The 18,043-nt window shown below is 41.4% G+C and overlaps 1 protein-coding gene across 4 annotated transcripts in view; it reads left to right on the top strand.

Annotated features, from left to right (window-relative positions):
* The window catches only part of AFF3 (ALF transcription elongation factor 3), a 549,655-nt gene that overhangs the window by 133,801 nt on the left and 397,811 nt on the right, over positions 1-18,043 (top strand). For 3 of the 4 annotated variants that reach the window (XM_070429869.1, XM_070429867.1, XM_070429868.1), the window contains 2 exons: positions 261-381; positions 1,342-2,166. In XM_070429869.1, the coding sequence (XP_070285970.1) occupies positions 261-381; positions 1,342-2,166 (946 nt within the window). Of the gene's footprint in view, positions 1-232; positions 382-1,341; positions 2,167-18,043 lie in introns of all 4 variants that reach the window. The other variant, XM_070429870.1, reaches the window with a different exon arrangement.

Below are 18,043 nucleotides of genomic sequence, written 5' to 3'. Positions count from 1 at the left end.
CAGTTCCTCTCTCACAGGGCATGCAGAGAGGTCTGGCGCTGGCTGGGACTTGTCCTCAGGACTTTTCTCCTTCCGAAGACTGTAATTATCCGACACCTGCGCCCGCACTCCTTGGTTAGACTAGCTTTAACCGGATCCATGTTCTTGTCATCATCACCATTTGTCCGTGAACCAGACTCCTGCACTTGGGCGAATGTCATGCTGGACGTTAGCCTTTAATGTTTGTGTGTAGTTATTCTCTTTTCTTTCTCCTGATGCAGTGTCTATGAACCAGATAGAAATGTGTTACGGAGGAAAGAACGAGAAAGGAGAAATCAGGAGACTCAACAGGATGATGGCACATTTAATTCCAGTTATTCCCTCTTCAGTGAACCCTACAAGGTAGATGGTTTTCCATTGTTTATCTCCACCTCTCGCCCACTGGCACCTCTAACCCCGTGTTGACCGTCTTGACCAGAAGAGTCGCCTAATCAAATTCCAGTTAGTTTTCTGCCTGTTCAGCCGAGGGAAGGCAACCTTGCTACTAAGAATGGGGGCCTCCCCCACAAATCTTGGTGTCAGTATTGAGATCTGCTTGCTATAATTTTCGTCAATAACATATATGTCATCTCTGCATTGATTTTCAAAGTCAGTGCTATTTGTTATATTCTCTAAGGTGTTAGGAAACAAACACTATTAAAAGAGGTTGGGTTACATATCTGTCACACGTGGATCATGCTGGTCCCAAGGTAACTTGATAGGGCTAATAAGAAAGAAACTGTTGGATTGGTTTTCCTTTATACCAAAGGCCAGAAATATAACCACTCTTCCGAAATGGAATGTCATCCCAGTATCTCAGGCCGCATGGAGCTTGTGTAGTTTAGGCTCGTAGCTTCTTGCGTATTTAGCCTATGTTCATTTAAACTTCATTCTAACTTCTTTCGCCTGCCACTCTGGGTTTCTGACAAGAATAATTATGTAGTTAGAAACTGGAAAGAGAACAGTTTGAGCCAAATCTGAATTTGTAAGAAAAGCTTCCAATGGGACTACAAAAAGGAAGAAGTCCCCTCCTGGAGAGCCTCAGTCGGACCATGGTGTGGAGGTGCAAGAGTGCAGTTTGCACGTCCTCAGCGGCTGCACAGGCCCCAGGACAAGCGCCTTTTTGTGCAGCCACGGCCCTGGCCAGCTCTCTGGGCCTGGTGTGCAGCGAGTGCTGGCGGACTTCTTCAGAGATGATGGTTTAGATTTCATCTCCAGCTTGAGTTCTGTATGTGGCAGCTCTGTGTTTGATAATGGCACCTCGCCGTTGTTTGCCGTGTTCCCAGTGTCTCTAACAACAGGCTGTGCTTTTTCTTTCTCCAGACTAACAAGGGGGATGAGCTCTCCAACCGGATCCAGAATACGTTAGGCAATTACGATGAAATGAAGGACTTCTTAACTGATAGATCTAATCAGAGTCATCTCGTTGGCGTTCCCAAACCTGGGGTTCCTCAGGCTGCTGTGAACAAGATCGAGGAACATTTTGTTGCAGATTCAAGAGCCCAGCCCCAGGCCTCCTCTGTGTGCAGCACTGCATCTTCCACACCAGCGGCTGTCCCCGGGCAGCAGAGTAAGAGGGGCACCGTGGGCTGGCAGAAGGCTGGGCACCCGCCTCCTGACGGCCCACAGAGAGCAAGTAAGCGCGGACACAGGCTGATTGATCTGACCAGATCTGCTCCTCCAAAGAACCCTAGTCAAAAGCCTAACCACTGTGTGTCCAGCCCCTCACCCTCACCCCCTTCTCCTTCTTCTTCCAACTCAGCACAACAGAGCTCTCTCAGGACCTTGCTTGGAGATGGCGCTGGCAGGCAGCAGCCACGGGCCAAACAGGTGTGCAATGTAGAGGTGGGTCTTCAGACCCAGGAAAGACCACCCGCTATGGCAGCCAAGCACAGCGGCAGTGGACACTGTGTTCAGAACTTTCCTCCATCCCTGGCTTCCAAACCCAGCCTGGTCCAGCAGAAACCGACTGCTTACGTGCGGCCGATGGATGGCCAAGATCAGGCTCCTGATGAGTCTCCGAAGCTTAAGTCGTCCACGGAAACCAGCGTGCACTGCACGTCATACAGGGGCGTCCCGGCCGCTAAGCCAGAGTCCACCAGAGCCAAGGCCAAGCTTTCCAAGTTCAGCATCCCCAGGCCATCGGAGGTGAGTCCTTTCTCATGACTACTACGGGCATCTGCGTGGTTCTGCATGTCTACCTGACCGCTGAGAATTCAGTTCCCAGGTTCCTCTATTTCTGTGTGTGACTGCCTTCACATGGTAGGATTTGTAGCGGTCAGTAAGGGAGGATGTACGCATAAGTAATGCTTTCTTACAATCAACTGATTACAGGCAGACTTGTTAAGTTCCAACAAATGTAGTTGTATGTGTGTCTCTGTTAGTTGAGGAAGGAATATCTCCTTGAATGCAGTTCAGGGGATAGTTTATAAACAAGCCAGTATTATGGAGATATTAAATACTAAAAGTGAAAGTACTTCACAAACTATAATTTTTGGTATGTAAAGAGGTGAATTTTTATGTAAAATAGTTCAGATATTTAATATTTTGGTCAGTTTTGAAATGTTCCAGGACAAACCTTACAAGGTAAACTTCTGAATGATTTTGAAAGTAATTGTTAAATGATTCAATGCTGATTATGGTAAATATTCAGATGTCCCATCTTTATTATAATATTTAAGACCCAGGTTCGTTGGTGTTAATTAATAAAGTAAGGACTCTCTGTGTCCTGTAAAATTATCTTAGGCTACATGAAGAGAGCGAAATATTTTAGTTCAGATTCTCCTGGTTTTCATTGTGACTTTATTCAAATGTGAAGATTAGATGTATAGGACACTAGAATTTAAAACAAGCAAATCACATAGTCACTGAGGTAGCAAAGAGGCCATGACTAGTAACTTGAACAGAAATCTGGGTGGAAAAGAAAGTTTTGTTTTAGAGAAGCATATCTCATACTATATTTCTAATTGATGACAGTTGTCAAGAGCACAGGAATAAGAAATATGACTGCACATGTTTTATTTTACTGTGATTAAGGAGTAATAACTGAAATAAATGTGAGTTCTGGAATGTTGTACTTAGAAACTGTTCAAGATTTTATTTTCTTTTTGATATATTCTTTTTTAAAGATGAGTAACACTGTGGCCAGACTAATCTTTGTGTCTTAATTTGATCTCATAACCAAATGAAGCAGATGATTTAACGTATCTTCTTGAACGCCCTACAATGCTGAGCTTAACCATTTCTGAGCTATCATCTCAGAAAGCGCACTGCACCAATTGGGAGGCCAATATATTACCTAATTAGACAAGACTTTTTTCTTTTACTTTAGATGTTTACACAAGTTCTAATGAGGAAATTATACCAGGAACCAGTAACATCTTTTGATAATTCATTTATGATGGACCCCAGAAAATGTTCATTAGAAATTAATAGAAACAAAAATGTAACTTCTGCAAGCATTTATGTTTTTTTCTTCATTTTTGCATTTATGTTTTTAAAAGTTTGTAGGAAACACACATAGATCTCACCTTACAAAATTGAATTCAATAAGCTTTTTGATTTTTGTTATTACTATCAAATGACCCTGTAATGGCAACAAAAAGCATGGTGTATCCTTGAACAGAATTGACTGCAACATCAGGAATCCCTTTATAATTTCAATCCCAATCGATTCTTCGTTAAAATTATTTTTATGTACCAAAGAAACTTCAGATTTATTCTGTAATAATTTATTTATTTTGGAACCCATTGAGTTGACAAAGCTCTGGTTATAAGCCAGCGTTTGATCGCCAGTTCAGCCTTATGCAAGTAATTATATAGTTTGCCTTAGGTTTTTGGGTATGTCGTTAATAACGTGGTCACTTTCAGGATGCCAGATTGAGAATGGCATGCTGGACTGGTGCTCAGTAATCAGAGCAGGGGGGAAAGGCCTGAGACAGAGTCAGCCGACAGAAATTAGCACTTTTATGCAGGAAGTGTTTCACTTCCCCCACGTGTAATGTCATATGCAGTCAGCTTGCTTCTTCCTAACATTCTATGCTAAACACTTCAAAGAGGGCAATCATGCATTGATAGAGAAGAGGTAAGAAAAAGTGTTGTTGATAGGACAAAGTTGTAATCGGTGGATTTTTTTTGGTGGCAGGGGCGGGCGCGGGGGGGGGGGGGGTGCGATGCAGTCTTTATTTTAGTAGGAAGCATCGCATGTTATGGAAAATGTGGTAATTTGAATCTTGTAATACTGCTATGTTGAATCAGCCCACTATCATACTAACAAAATGGCTCTTTCCAGTTAGTAGCAGGGTGGTAGTTGTAAGTTATATTTCCCAACCTTCAAACTCAAAGGTGTTTTTTTTGTTTGTTTCTTTTTACATTACTCTAAGAAATTAAGAAATACCTTTTGGCAGGTATATCATTCATTATTTTTAGGGAATTCCATATAATCCACAATCTTAACATAGAAACTGAAGAATTTTATCAAACCAATCAGATTTTACTTTTGAGGGAATACTTGCTTTTATTTTTTGTAGAGAATAAAATAATTTAAAAAATAAAATATCCTCTATAAATAGTTGACTGATCTCCAGTGAAGCAGAGAATGTGTTTTTTAGGGAAATTGACAGAAGAAATGATCTGAATGGAACGTGTATCTTGACTATACTTTTTCAGGATGTTAGCTGTTGAGCAAGACTTAGGGCAGTGTGAAGAATTTGGGGGCTAAAAGGAAGTGTTAGGTAAAAATGACAAAGACAGGGAAGGTGCAGGTATAGCTGTATGGCGTTGTATAGGCACATTCCTCCTGAGAAGAATCAGGTCAAGGACTAGGTATAATTGATGTGAAAAATATTTTTTAAAAAGCTAAGATGTGGTCTCTGCCTCCAAGAAATTTATAGCAATTGAATAAATTAGGTGCTAGCACTTAGCTTTTCCTTGGTAATTTCTGTCACTTAAAGTCCAAACTAAATTTAAAATCGTCTGTCTTGCCCTAGGAAAATTCTCTCACCTGCATAGTCCTTGTAGTAGGAAAACATTCTGTTATTTTTAACAATAGAGAATTAGTGACTCTATTTTCCCGATTTTACACTTGTAAATCCTTCATTCGTCCCTTACAACATCTGTACTCGGTCTGCTGCCGTGGTGAGTTATTTCTTATAATTCTTTAGTCCTCAATAATAGGTAATTAGTGTAGAAAAATTTAGTGCAATTTGATGTGGAAGTTACAGACCTCAAGGGAATTCCTTAACTGATACACCTGCCTCCGGGCTGGTTTTTCCCAGCTCAGTTTTGTGTTTAATGAAAAACATGTTTTTGTTGTTATAGCTGCGTCTTTTACTCTTGATGCCACCCCTCATTAAGTGAGCCTTCCCTGGAGTATCACTTGGAAGGGTGACTACTGTTAGGTGAGAGTCAGAGAACCTCACGAATGACTGGAACATGCATTCTAGAATGTTCTAGGGTAGGGCACACTACATCTTACTTCCAGTTGAAGTGAATGATTTTTTGTTTCACACATAAACACAAAATTAATGTTTTGCCCTTAACATGTAATTCAGGATTCAGATGTTGGGGGACTGTTTATCTGGAGGGCCAGACACAGATTTTGTGGGACCTAAAGATGACACTGTCTTGATGGTGGTGGGGGTTCTCTTTAGGAAAAACAGAATAAAAAATACCTTTCTCCTGAAATTGTTACAAGAACATATATTCACACATTCCTAGGGCCCTCCTGGGCCTTGGAGAAACCTCTGCTCAGGAGGCCCTGAAGCTGATGTGTCACCAGCTTTTCAGTGTATCTGTCTTTGGCTCATGGAATAATAATAAATTATTATTTAACTGATAACTTTAGGTGTGAAAAGAGTGCTTTATATTAGCTTCAAACTTTGTGGAATTTAAAAATAATGTCTAATGCCAGGTGAGGTAGACAATGAGACAGCACTGTGAAAAAGTCTAGTCTGCAGTGCTATTGAGATATCAGGTGGCCTCACAGGCTCTGAAACTGTGGGGCGAGATCAGTTCAGCAGTGGTGCTCCAGAACACACCGGTCAGGCCGTTAGCTGTTAATCTGATAGGTAGACGTGGCCGAAACTGCTCTTGCAGAGGCTCCGATGGCTGAAAATGGAAGCACTTGAAAAGGCAGGGAAGGAAGGAAACCAGGAGAGAAACACCTAACGGTGAAGTCAGTGACTCGACTGGGTATTAGGAGTTTTAGAATTCACCCATAAGAACAGAGTAACCATTTTTGGTTGATCAGAATTTTATTTGTTAAGATAAATAATTAAATATCTTAAAACGTATTGGTTAATCATCGCATTTTCACAATGGTCATTTTAAAATCACCATTTATACCAAGAATAAGAGCAGAAAGATAAAGTACCATGATTCTACAAAATAGCTTCCTAGAAAAGCAATTAAGTGATTTTTTTTTTAAGTTCACAGAAGATAAATGGTGTGGGCTTCCTATTTCCTGTCACTCTTGGCTACCTTTGTATGAAAATGGATTTCTTCCACATTAAAGTCGGCAGCAGCCTGTCGGAGGAAAAAGGCATCTGCAGAGCAATGTGTGCATTCCATATTCATGCCGGTCTGAAGTTCTTCATCCCATTTGAGCTGCCTGGTGTTTTCACATCGGCCGGGCTGCACTATCTATCGCTCACGATGAAATGAGGGTAAGGGCCAGCCTGGAGACTCAGTTTCCCTGTCGGTTGTGGACTTGTCCTCCCCACACCCCTGCTCGCCGTTCCCCTTCACTCACTGAGGCAGAAGCCACGTCCTGCGGGACTGTGTGGCTTAGCAACAGCACCGATAGTTATGCTCTGCACGCCTCCTGTCCCATAATGCACGTCCTCCCTTCTCTTCCCGAGAGGACAACTTGTACCGTGTAGACTGAGAAGAGTGAAGACTCAACACTTTGATCTCAGGTGTAGAATGAAAGCATCTGTTTTCTGAATTGTAGAAGGGTCATTCTGAAGGTCATCGTGAAGGCTGGCAAGTGGAAATGTTGCCATATTTTTGGGTACTCCTGTGTTTAGCCACTGGGGCCCTAAAAGATAAAGCACTTAATCACTCAAAAATTTGAAGAATGCATATTAAAATGTGTCCTGTTCCATCCCCTTTCTCGGGCTTCTCTAGGGTAGCGTCCTAGCTTTAAGGTAGGAGATGGCTCCCCGTGCTGGAGGCTTTGAGCAAGCCCCACTCCATTTTTCCGGTATATTTTCTCAGTTCTCATAAAGCTTTCTCTCTCAGAAAGCATCTGGACAGATTACAGCTGTTTTCCCTTAAACTGCAACCTTGTGTGTGCACTCCAGCCCTGGGGCTAATCAAGAGCCTGAGATCTCTGTGTTTGGAGCCACTTGCAAAGATGACATTTGATTCAGCATCACTCCCACCCTGGAAAAGTGTCACTGGACAGCCCAGTGAGAAAAGACTCTTATTTTTTTTTTGTAGTTTGTCCTTTCTTGGTTGGAAATTGTGTGCGAGCACAGTGGGAGGACCGCTGCTAGGCAGACCAGCCAGGACTAGGCTCACATCCTGGCTCTACCTACCACGTGGGTGGGAGCACGTTGTTTAACAGCCAGGCCTCAGTTTTCTCCCGTGTGAAGGGGAGAAGTTGATAATATGTGCTTGGCAGCGTTATTGGAGGGAAGAGTAGGTGAGGCAAAGTGTGTAACTTGCTTATAAGCACACTGATAATATAGTAAGCATTTGGGAAATATTGGCTATGTTATTCTTACTAGTAATACCTCTGAAACAGCAACAGCAAACAAAATATAGAGATGGGGTATTATTGGAAGTGGTTTTGTGTGCACGTGAGAGACAGAGAGGGGGTGGCAAGGGAAAGAAAAATGAAATTCTGAAAGTTCTTTTGTGTTTATTAGATATAACTGAAGCCTTTGAAGACACAGATGATCCTGGATTACTCTAGCAAAGCCTGAGTATCCTGCGTCTCCCCCATTTAATGCCTGGCCCCCCTGCGGTTTTATGACGAGGCTGAGATAGAATTGTCTCTCCTGTGTAGCTGGCTTTTCTGAGCTGTCCTCTCTATGGAACATGTCACACTTGAGCTGTATCTCCAGTTAAATGAAATACAGAATCAACAGGATGTGGGCTGAGGAAAAATGCTAAAAATTTCAGATAGTAGGTATTTAGAATGACTAGCTGAGATAGAGCTCTTCGAAGCCACAGAGTATCTATAGCTTATGTAGCTGGGCTGAGCAGTGCTTTTCTGGGAGATGAACGTGGACTCCCCCTGCCGCTCAGGATCCATCTCTCTGCGCAAATGGCCGCTTTCCCAGCAGAACGAGGAGTGTGTCTGCTGCAGCTGGATTGTCTTGAATTTGACTCTCACTCCAGTTGCTCCCCGGGTGACCGGTGTCTCACTGGCTTTATGCGTGACGAGGAGTCATGGTTGCGCCTTGATCAGCTTGCTGCGCTGCCATCAGGAAACACCACAAGTTGGTTGGCTTAGAACCACAGAAATGAATTGTCTGGCAGTTCTAGAGGCTAGAAGTCTGAAGTCAAGGTGTTGGCAGGCTTGGTTTCCCCTGAGGGCTGTGAGAGAGAGTCAGTTCCAGGCCTCTGTCCTAGGGCTGGATTGCTGTCTTCTCTGTGTCTTTACTTTGTCCTCCTTCTGTTGTGTGTCTGTCCAAATTTCCCCTTTCGGGAAGGTGTTCCGTTAGATTGCATTAGGACGCACCCTAATGACCTCATTTTAACTCGATTACCTTTGTAAACACTCTGTTTCCAAGGCACAATTCAATGCAGTAGTACCCATCGGTGGCATTCTTATGACTGCTTAATACCTTAATACGTTACACTGCTAAGACAGTGACTGGCGCATAGTAAGCACTCAGTGAAATCCACAGTAATAATAACTCATAATAACTAGTATAATTATATTAGCTCTGTTTGCTTCACTCTTACCTTCTATTGGGCTCAACTCTAGATGCTTTGAGAGCTCGGAATCCAGAAATGGAGGTGAGGTGGATGAATTTCACTAAAATCCGAGTGTCTTAGAGGCAAGGATTTTCCTTTTGTTTTTACTGCTTAGTTTACTGAAGCCTCCCTAACTGTGCCTGGCACAGAGTTGTTGCTGCTCAGTCCATATTCACTGAGTTGCTCCATTAATTTAAGGGTATGAGTGAAAGAACACACTCCCCTCCAGTCACTGACCCCGCTCCTTGCGGCCTTGGTAACTCCTGCCACACCTCTCTGGGAAGAGAGGAGCCTTACCCTTCTCACCTGTACCTTACAGCGGCTGTCACAGAGAAACGGAGCCACACTTACCGATGTGTGTAAACCGAGCCCCTGTGCGATAAGCTGTGCCGCTCTGTGCTGACCTCAGAAACACCGGCTACTGGGGCGGCGGCTCTGCCGGCGATGCCGTGTGCTCTGCCTCGTTTTCCTGGTTCTCTGTTCTGTGTTCATGAGCAGCCTCCCTGGCTCAGGGGCAGCGTGTCCGGTGCTGCGTGTCTGTGCTGCTGCAGAAGCTGTGTTCTCTGGCCACCTGGCATGTGCTGTAGCAAAAGGGAGGTGGTGGGAACAGGGCGCTGGAGGAGGTGAACAAGAATGGGAGGGCTGGGCCCCGGCCTTCATAACTTTGTGCCCCATGAATTACATTGCGATGGGCTTAGAAGAGCCTGGAGCACGTGGAGTTCTTAGAGGCCCCCCTCGCTTCCAGCGGGTCCTGACTCCCGGAACGTCCCTGGGGCCTTTTTCTCGGCGTGTCGTTATGGGCTTCATTGATCCCGTTTCTGTCACGGTGTCTGTTTCACTCACTCACGGTAATGCATTGTTTCATAATTGATGCGAACATAACCCACATCTTTATCCAGAGCTCTGTTTACCTGTTGTCCTTCAGAAATAACGCTGGTTACATAGCCTTGGGGTCCACAAAGCCCTTGGCCTGACTTTAATAGACAGTAAATGGTTGACCCCTTATCTCTGCGACAGAAAGGTGAACAGTGGAAAATAGATAAATGGATGCATTCAGCTATTTTTGCAAGCCCTGAAAACAAACAAAGGCCAGCCACTTCACCCCTCCTCCCTTGTTCTAAAATGCCTTGAAAGGTCTCATGGGGAGCATCAGTGATGGGATGCTTGGCTCTCTGGCATCTCTATCAGGTCTCTTCCTGTCTGTGTTCACCCACAGCGAGGAGGGAACCTAGACCCTCCTGGAGCGCCTTCCCCTCTCGGGGTGGCTCTCACCCTTCCTCATGTCGACCTGCAAGTCAGCATTTCCATGACTTACATTTCTTAGCTTTAGTTGTACCCACTGGGATTTCAAAGTGTCTGACAGTCCCTCACACACCCCAATTACAGTACATTTAAGCATGTGTTTTCAGAGTAGCCTTCCTTGCTTCATCACAGTCTATTTAAGTCGCTCCTTTACCGTTTGATTTTTATCCTTTTTATAATCTGTGATAAGTATTCTGGAAAAAGTAAAAAGCAGAGCAGACTAAAGGGGGCTGGGCCAGTTGCAATATTGAAAAGGGAGGTTAGCATAATTCTCATTAGACAGTAAGATTTGAGCAAGAATAAAGTGAGGCTAGGATATGAGGGAGTTAGCTGGAGCATCTGGCAAAAGGAAATGCCAGGTGGAGTGGAGGGAATGTTAGAGCAGAGGCCTAAACTCGCCCTGGCACAGCAGCAAGGCATGTACTGGCATGGAGGGCACGAGGAGGGGCATGGAGAGGCACCCACACCCTGAATGAACTTACATGTAAATTTTGTGCAGATATGATCTATTCCAAGGAAAAATTCTTAGACATCTAATTTATAATTCCAAAATGAACAAAAGGTTTTCTTGTATAATCTTTCGTGAATTTTGTTCATGTTCTTTACCCATTTATCTGTTGAAGTATTTATATGTTTTCTTACTGAGCTAGAGCTATGAGCTCTTAATTAAATATTAAGCAAATTGACCTTTCTTAACTATATTACAAGCAATTTTCCCAGTTTGTTAACTAACCTTTGTTTATAATAGAGAAATTAAATTTTGTATCTCTTTTGATCTCTTCCTTTGTAATTATGGTTACAAATATCATATATATATGTGTGTTTCCTATATAATAAAAGGCTAATATGCAAATTGACCCAACAATGGAACGACTGGTCACTATGACTCGCACTGGCAACCAGGGGGCAGACACTCAATGCAGGAGCTGCCCCCTAGTGGTCAGTGTGCTTCCACAGGTGGAATGCTGCATAGACAGAAGCCCTGAACCAGGTTCACGGCTAGCGAGCATAGCGGCAGTGGCGGGAGCCTTTCTGCTTCTGTGGCAGCGCTAAGGATGTCTGACTGTCGGCTTAGGTCCACTCCCTGCCTAAGCCGTCTGTCAGACATCCCCTGAGGGCTCCTGGGCTGTGAGAGGGCGCAGGCAGGGCTGAGGGACACCCCCCCACCCCACTGTCCCAAGTGCATGAATTTCATGCACTGGGCCTCTAATATATATGTTAAGTCTAACATGAAACCATGAAGAATTAGATGAAAAGTTTTCTATCTGGAATTTATTTTGATATGTTGTCTTTACCTATTTGCTTATTTTTTTCGAATAGTTGAATCTCAGCATAAATGATTAATTAGTCCATCTTTTCTTTCTAATTTTAGTAAGAAAGAAGATAAATACTTCTTCATGGAATTGTGGTGTAGCTATAGGTAGGGATCCTATAATACAATTCCTTGTGAAACTAGAAATCTTAAATTGAAATGCTCCATCTTTTCTTCAAGGTCAAGTTCTGCACCTCTACAGTTGGCTCCAGCCATTGAAGAGCTTCCTTTCCTCTGTATTCCTATTGTGTAATGTTTGTTACATTATAATATGCCTTCTTTACTTTTCTTTGTGTGTGTCTGAGCTCACAAATGTATTGTAAGCACTTTGAGGACACAGTCCCCTTTCCATTCACGTTTACACCGTCTTCTAGAATAGGGTCCTATTAGATCAGTACTGAATTATTTTCCCCTTGAGGTCTACACATTGAATTTCTGCACCTGAAAAATAGAAAGACAAACCTACATCAGTGACAAAAATAAACAATAAACCCTAGAATGAAGTACAGGCATAGCATATAATCTGACCTGGGCTGCTCTCCATCTACTTCCGGACTTCCGGCTACTTCCTAAGCACGCCATTTTCTTTCTTACTTTTCTCCCTTTGCTTGTGCTCAGAGTTGCTTCCTTTCCTAGTTTGCCTGCCAGATTCTTCTTCCAAGGCTAGTTCCTCTTATAATGAAAATAATAATGCTTGGAAGGTAGAAAGTCACCACTAGAGTTGCTCATTGTTAATATATTGGCATACTTACTTTCCATCTTTATCCTTCATATTTTTCCATTTACTCATTGTTTACCTGTTAACAGGTTACATGCTCACTTAAATAATTTAAATAATGAAGAAAAATAAAATTTAAAAATCAATTCAAATCCCACCATCCAGGGGAAAAAAATCACAGGTATAAGATGAACGTCATTCACAAATAACATTCTTTTTCTTTTTTCATCTTTCTCTTTCTTTATGTTTCTTTGGTTTCATCAGATTTGGAGCCTCACATGAGCTTTGATATATGTTCTTCCAAAATGCCCATCATGTTACTTTTTATAGATGGTTTGCTCTTTCTGCTTGAATGCCTAAAGAATGATTTCTTTAAATTTTGCAGTTTAACAAAATATGTCTCAGTGTTGAGCATTTCCTAAGACATGGAGTGCTCTGTCTATCTTTCAGGCTCAGTTCATTCTGCTAGTTCAGAGGAATTTTTGCATTGTATTTACACATGCTGTTTGCACATACTGTTTTCGATTTGCCTCTGAAAGGACTTACCCTTACATTGGATCATCTTTTTCTTTTGTATTGTTTAGTTCCTTTCTAATTGCTTTGATCTATATTTTTTTTCACCTATACTCACTGCAATTTTCCTAAGCCTTTCCTATATATCAGTGATTCTGTTTTTGGTGTCTATTCTGTTTCTTATTATCTGGAAATGTTTTTTTCATTATTTCAATCCCATGATCATACAGTTTTGTTTAAAAATTTGTACCCCCAATGATTACTTAAGTCATTCTCTTCTAAGAATTTACATTTTAATTCTCGTTTCTATTTAATTAATTACGAGATTAATTTATTGTCATAATCGAGGGTTTTGTTTTTCATGAAGAAGTTAAATATTAGACTTTACTCACACTATTAAAGTTTTCCTTTTAATGGGCATTTCCCAGTACAAAACACCCAGAAAAAGAAGCATCAGTATTAGCTATTAATTAGAGCTTGGTGCTGCCTCATATGATGGATTCTAAAAAGTGGCTTAAAAACAAGGCAGAAGTTTATTTTTCTTTCATTAAAATCTGAGGTGGTGGACTGCTTTTTTCATTGATATCCTATCATGGATCTGGGCTCCTTCCACACACACACACACACACACACACACACACACACACACACATATACACACACACACACACAGTTGGCTCTGCTACTTATAGGAGTGTTATGCGTATCCACATGATCCAGGATGGTCCATGTTTCGTTCTAGCCCGCAGGAGAAGGGAAGGGCATATCTTGCCCTTTAAAGGTTCAATCTAGAAGGAAAACAAACCACATCCTCTCATATCCTATTGGCCAGAAGAAGTCACCTGACTATCTTAGCTTCAAAGAAGGCTGAGATATGTGTTCATCTGTTATGTTGGGTCACTATGTGTCCAGATAAATTTTTTTATTATTATGGAAGAAGACATGAGTAGATATTGAGGCAAACCCAGCAGCTATAGCACCTATTACTTTATATCATTGGGTATATGATTAAGGGTTTATGTCATGATTTATGTGAGCCCTTTAAAGGAAGGAATTATCTTCCCCATCCTTATTCTCTCAGTACCTGAATTCAACATACAGTGCTAATACTTTTTTTGTTGAATTGTGGTTTTGAATTAAAATGACACAATGTGTGTGATTTTCTGAATTTCTGAAAGAATGGGGTGTATAAATTCATAAAGTGTTTTAGGACATTCTAGACATTTTTGACAAAAGGGAAAAGGCTCCCCTATTATATTACTCTAGTTTGAGAATTGTTCCTGAAATCAATGATAGCTACAAAGGATATGAATTTAGTGGAAGTAAGTATAGTGCCTATAGCCATTATCACAGACTCTTACTCAGTATGAGAATGTCTTAGGATAATAAGTGGATTCCTATCTAAATTCATGAGTTCTCTTATGACATTTGGGTGAAGCCCGAAATGGATTAATCATTTTCTGATAAAATTTCTTAAGCTGGGATTTCTCTGGTGACCACATTTAATTAGATATTTAAAAACTGCTTATCTTTATACCAACAGGTTTTATGACTGCATTTTTCCCCTGAGCTGTATTTCACAGATTAAATTGCTAGCAGAAGTAAATAAATGAATAATTTAGTAAACCATAATATCCTTATATTAGAAATTAAAAGCATGCCCACTTTTTAAATGAAAAATAAATATTTGAGCTTAAATTTAAAGGACAGAGGTAGGTAAGACAGTATAAATATACATACATTCCAGTGAAAATAAATTTATTTTGTTCTTCCAAGTACTGTTCTCCTCCCCCCCCCCCCCCCAAGAAATTGCCTATACTTCTTTTTAGTGGAAAAAGTTCCATTTAATTTGCAAAGGCTGAAACATTTTGTGCTAAGCTTCTGAAGGTTTTAATTAAGACTTTGGGTTTCCTTTTTTTTAAAATTCTATACATTTCAGTAAGATTCTTCAACTCCCATGTAATAACATCTGACTCAGCCCGCTCACCCCCAAGTGTCGGAATGCAGAGGAGAGACTTGCTGGCCTTGTAAATGTTGAACTGTAGAGATTAATTTAATCTGTTCTTTTAACAAGTGGAAACCACAGAGATTGATCTGGAAACCCCAGATGACCTTTTGTGCAGACCAGAGCAAGAGAATTTCTGAGTTGCCTAAAGTACTAAAATCCAATATGGAAGGAAGATCAACAGTTGTCAGATTGCCTAAAGGCGTAAAGTTTGTAAAGGGTTTGATTTTTCTCAGTTCTGTTCTATTTCCCTAGAGCACAGGAAGTTTTTAGAAGAGGTTCTTTTACCCTCCAGAAGTTTCCTTAGTTCCATCAAATTGGAAGTGAAATGATTTTTACCTTCCTCTCTTAATCCCTTCTCCAAACATTTTATTGTGGGAAAAATATATAGCATAAAATTGACCATCTTAACCATTTTTAAGTGCGTAGCTCAGTAGTGTTAACGTATATTCACATTGTTGTGCAACAGTATTTCATAATTCTTGAGGGTTTTATTCCCTCCTAACTGAAGAGAATTGGAAATCCTGTTACATCTAATGCCGCTTTTTAAGTATTTTATACTAAAGTGTGTAAACTTCATACTGCTCTATTGAAGAAGCATTATGTGCAAGTGAGTGGAAGCTACTGGAATCTTTCTTGAGCTCAGTAATAACTGTGCTGCTCTGTCTTCCTTCCCCTGGTGTCTCCGGCATGAGTGAGAACAGTGCTTCACTCAGGTTAGGCACTGGGCACTGTTGACTGGCTCTGGTGGGTGATAAGAACATTGTTGATGTAGGATATTGCTTTTCCTGACCACCCTTCCAAGAAATCAGGCTAATTGTATGATGTTCCAGTGAAACTCATTTCAGCTACATCAAGGGGTGGGGGTGGGGGTAGCGAATATTGTTAACACTCTTATATCAGAGCAATGAAAATTAAAAACAGAACACGTTAAGCAGTGAAATACTTTTCTAATACCTGTTAATGATCTTATTCAAGTGAATTATATTATTTTATTTGCATTTTCAAATGCCTTAGAAACAAGCAAAATGAAAGCATCATATTTTTTAAATATATATTTTATTGATTTTTTACAGACAGGAAGGGAGAGGGATAGAGAGTTAGAAACATTGATGAGAGAGAAACATCGATCAGCTGCTTCCTGCACACTCCCTACTGGGGATGTGCCCGCAACCAAGGTACATGCCCTTGACCGGAATCGAACCTGGGACCTTTGAGTCCGCGGACCGATGCTCTGAGCCAAACCGGTCAGGGCAAGAGCATCATATTTTGAACTGATTTTCAACCTTCTAGTTTTATATGATAAAAAATAATATAATATTGATTAAAATTCACAAATGGACTTCTCAGGCATCCTTTCAAACCTCCGTCCCTGATTCTTTCTTTCCTTTTTAGTCTTTACATCATTATTGGGCTTGTGGCAAGCAAGACTAACTAGCGGTAAGACTGTCAATTCTCTTAATTGCTCTAGTCTTCAGGTGTATTTAGTCAGACCCTATTCTTTCCAAACATATTTTGATGAGTTGATGTACCAATGATCAAAGTAAAAATATAGAACATTGTCAGGCTCAGCACTACATTCTGTTTTGGATAATGTAAGAGAGAACTTTTACAATAAACATTACAATAAAACCTTCACATTACAATGAAGTTACAATGAAAACACCTTAAGATTATAATATACAAGTGTGGTCTGTCCATGCAGCTGAGTAATTAATGTTATGCCTTATACGTTGAGATGTTGGGATTCCGGATTCTGTGCTCTTTGGCCCTACACATTTTCCTAGGGCCCTACTTTATCCATCTCAATGACTTCATATATTATTCTCTCTGATTATAACATGTACCTCTAGTCCTGACCTTCTCCGAACCTGTAAAGCCATATTCTACCTGTTTTCTTGATGTGCCCACGTGGATGTTTTAGCAGATCCCCCACACTGAAAGCGAGCAGATTGATCTTGCTGATTTTCTGTAGAGCAGGCTTCTCCTCTGAAACTCTGTGTGTTGGTTAAAGGAGGGCCTTGCACTGGGGCTCGAAGCTAGAACCTTGGAGTCATTCTCATTCACTGTGCTCCCAACATTCCACCTCTACTCTACCATTAATTCCTCTTAATCTTGTCTAAGAAAGTCGCTTAGTGGGATCCCTCTTCCCCATGTTTCGTCACCTCTTGGCTTCTTGCCATTAATTTCTTCCCAGTTTAGTTCAACATCCACATCACTGCCAGACATGCACAGCTAAAAACCCATTTTTTTTTTGAAAAGGAAGAACTAAATCTTGTCATTTTACGTTCTTGCTCCAGCAGCTCCCTCATCCCTGGCTTTGCTAGAGCAGCTTTCAGTATTCCCCATGTGTAATCTGCAGGCCAGCAGTTTTGAGGGATGTCAGTAGCTCTGTAAAGTGGTGTTCAAGTTAAACTGATTTTTACCAGATGTATGTTATGAACCCCCTGAAGGAGACTGCAGGATGTAATGTTTTCCAAACTTACTTGATCACAAAACTTTTTTGCAAACAACTCATGGAATCAGTATTCTGAGAAACATACGCTAGAAAATACTAACCTAGAAGCTGACAAATCCAGATCCTTGGACCCAGCATACAGAACACTTCACACATACACTGGCCTTTCTAGCTTTAACCTCGTGACACTGAGCCAGGTGCTCGACACTTCAGCCTCTCGGAACTAGACTGCTGTCCCCCCAACATGCTATGGACTTCATGGCTCCATGCCCTACAGTCAGTTCCTCCAAACCAGAAAGCTTCTGCAGTTATTACTAGACCCTCTGCGAGTGGAATCATCTCTGTGAAACCTCTACTCCTCATGGAATGAGCCACTTTCTATGTTCCTTCACAACACTTTTGTCTCCCTATTTATTATCTGTCCATCTATCCATCCATCCATCCATCCATCCATCCATCCATCCATCACTCAGGTGTGTTTCCATTAGCGCACAGCTGTCTCCCTGACTAGTCTGTGGGCCCCGAGTCAGGCCCGCACCTTGTCTTGTTCATCTTCATGTCCTAGGCACTGAGTACAGTGTTGAACATGCATGTGCTTCACAAATTAATGCAAAATTAAAAAGCTTTAAAAATCACTTATCAATTCTTTTCGCAAAGGACTCAATAGTGTTTTATAAGCATGCATTATCTCAGGCTAGAGACTGAGGAAGTGATATACTTTATATCTTACACCCTGTCAGAATTCTGGCTGGACATTAAGTTCTTAAATACCAGACAATATATTTT

The sequence above is a fragment of the Myotis yumanensis genome, unplaced genomic scaffold, assembly GCF_028538775.1.
Source record: "Myotis yumanensis isolate MYYU_CA2020_CCGP unplaced genomic scaffold, mMyoYum1.0.hap1 SCAF_11, whole genome shotgun sequence".
In the NCBI taxonomy this organism is placed as follows: Eukaryota; Metazoa; Chordata; class Mammalia; order Chiroptera; family Vespertilionidae; genus Myotis; species Myotis yumanensis.
Note: the sequence above shows the minus strand (reverse complement) of the source record. Positions and strands in the feature narration are given on the sequence as shown.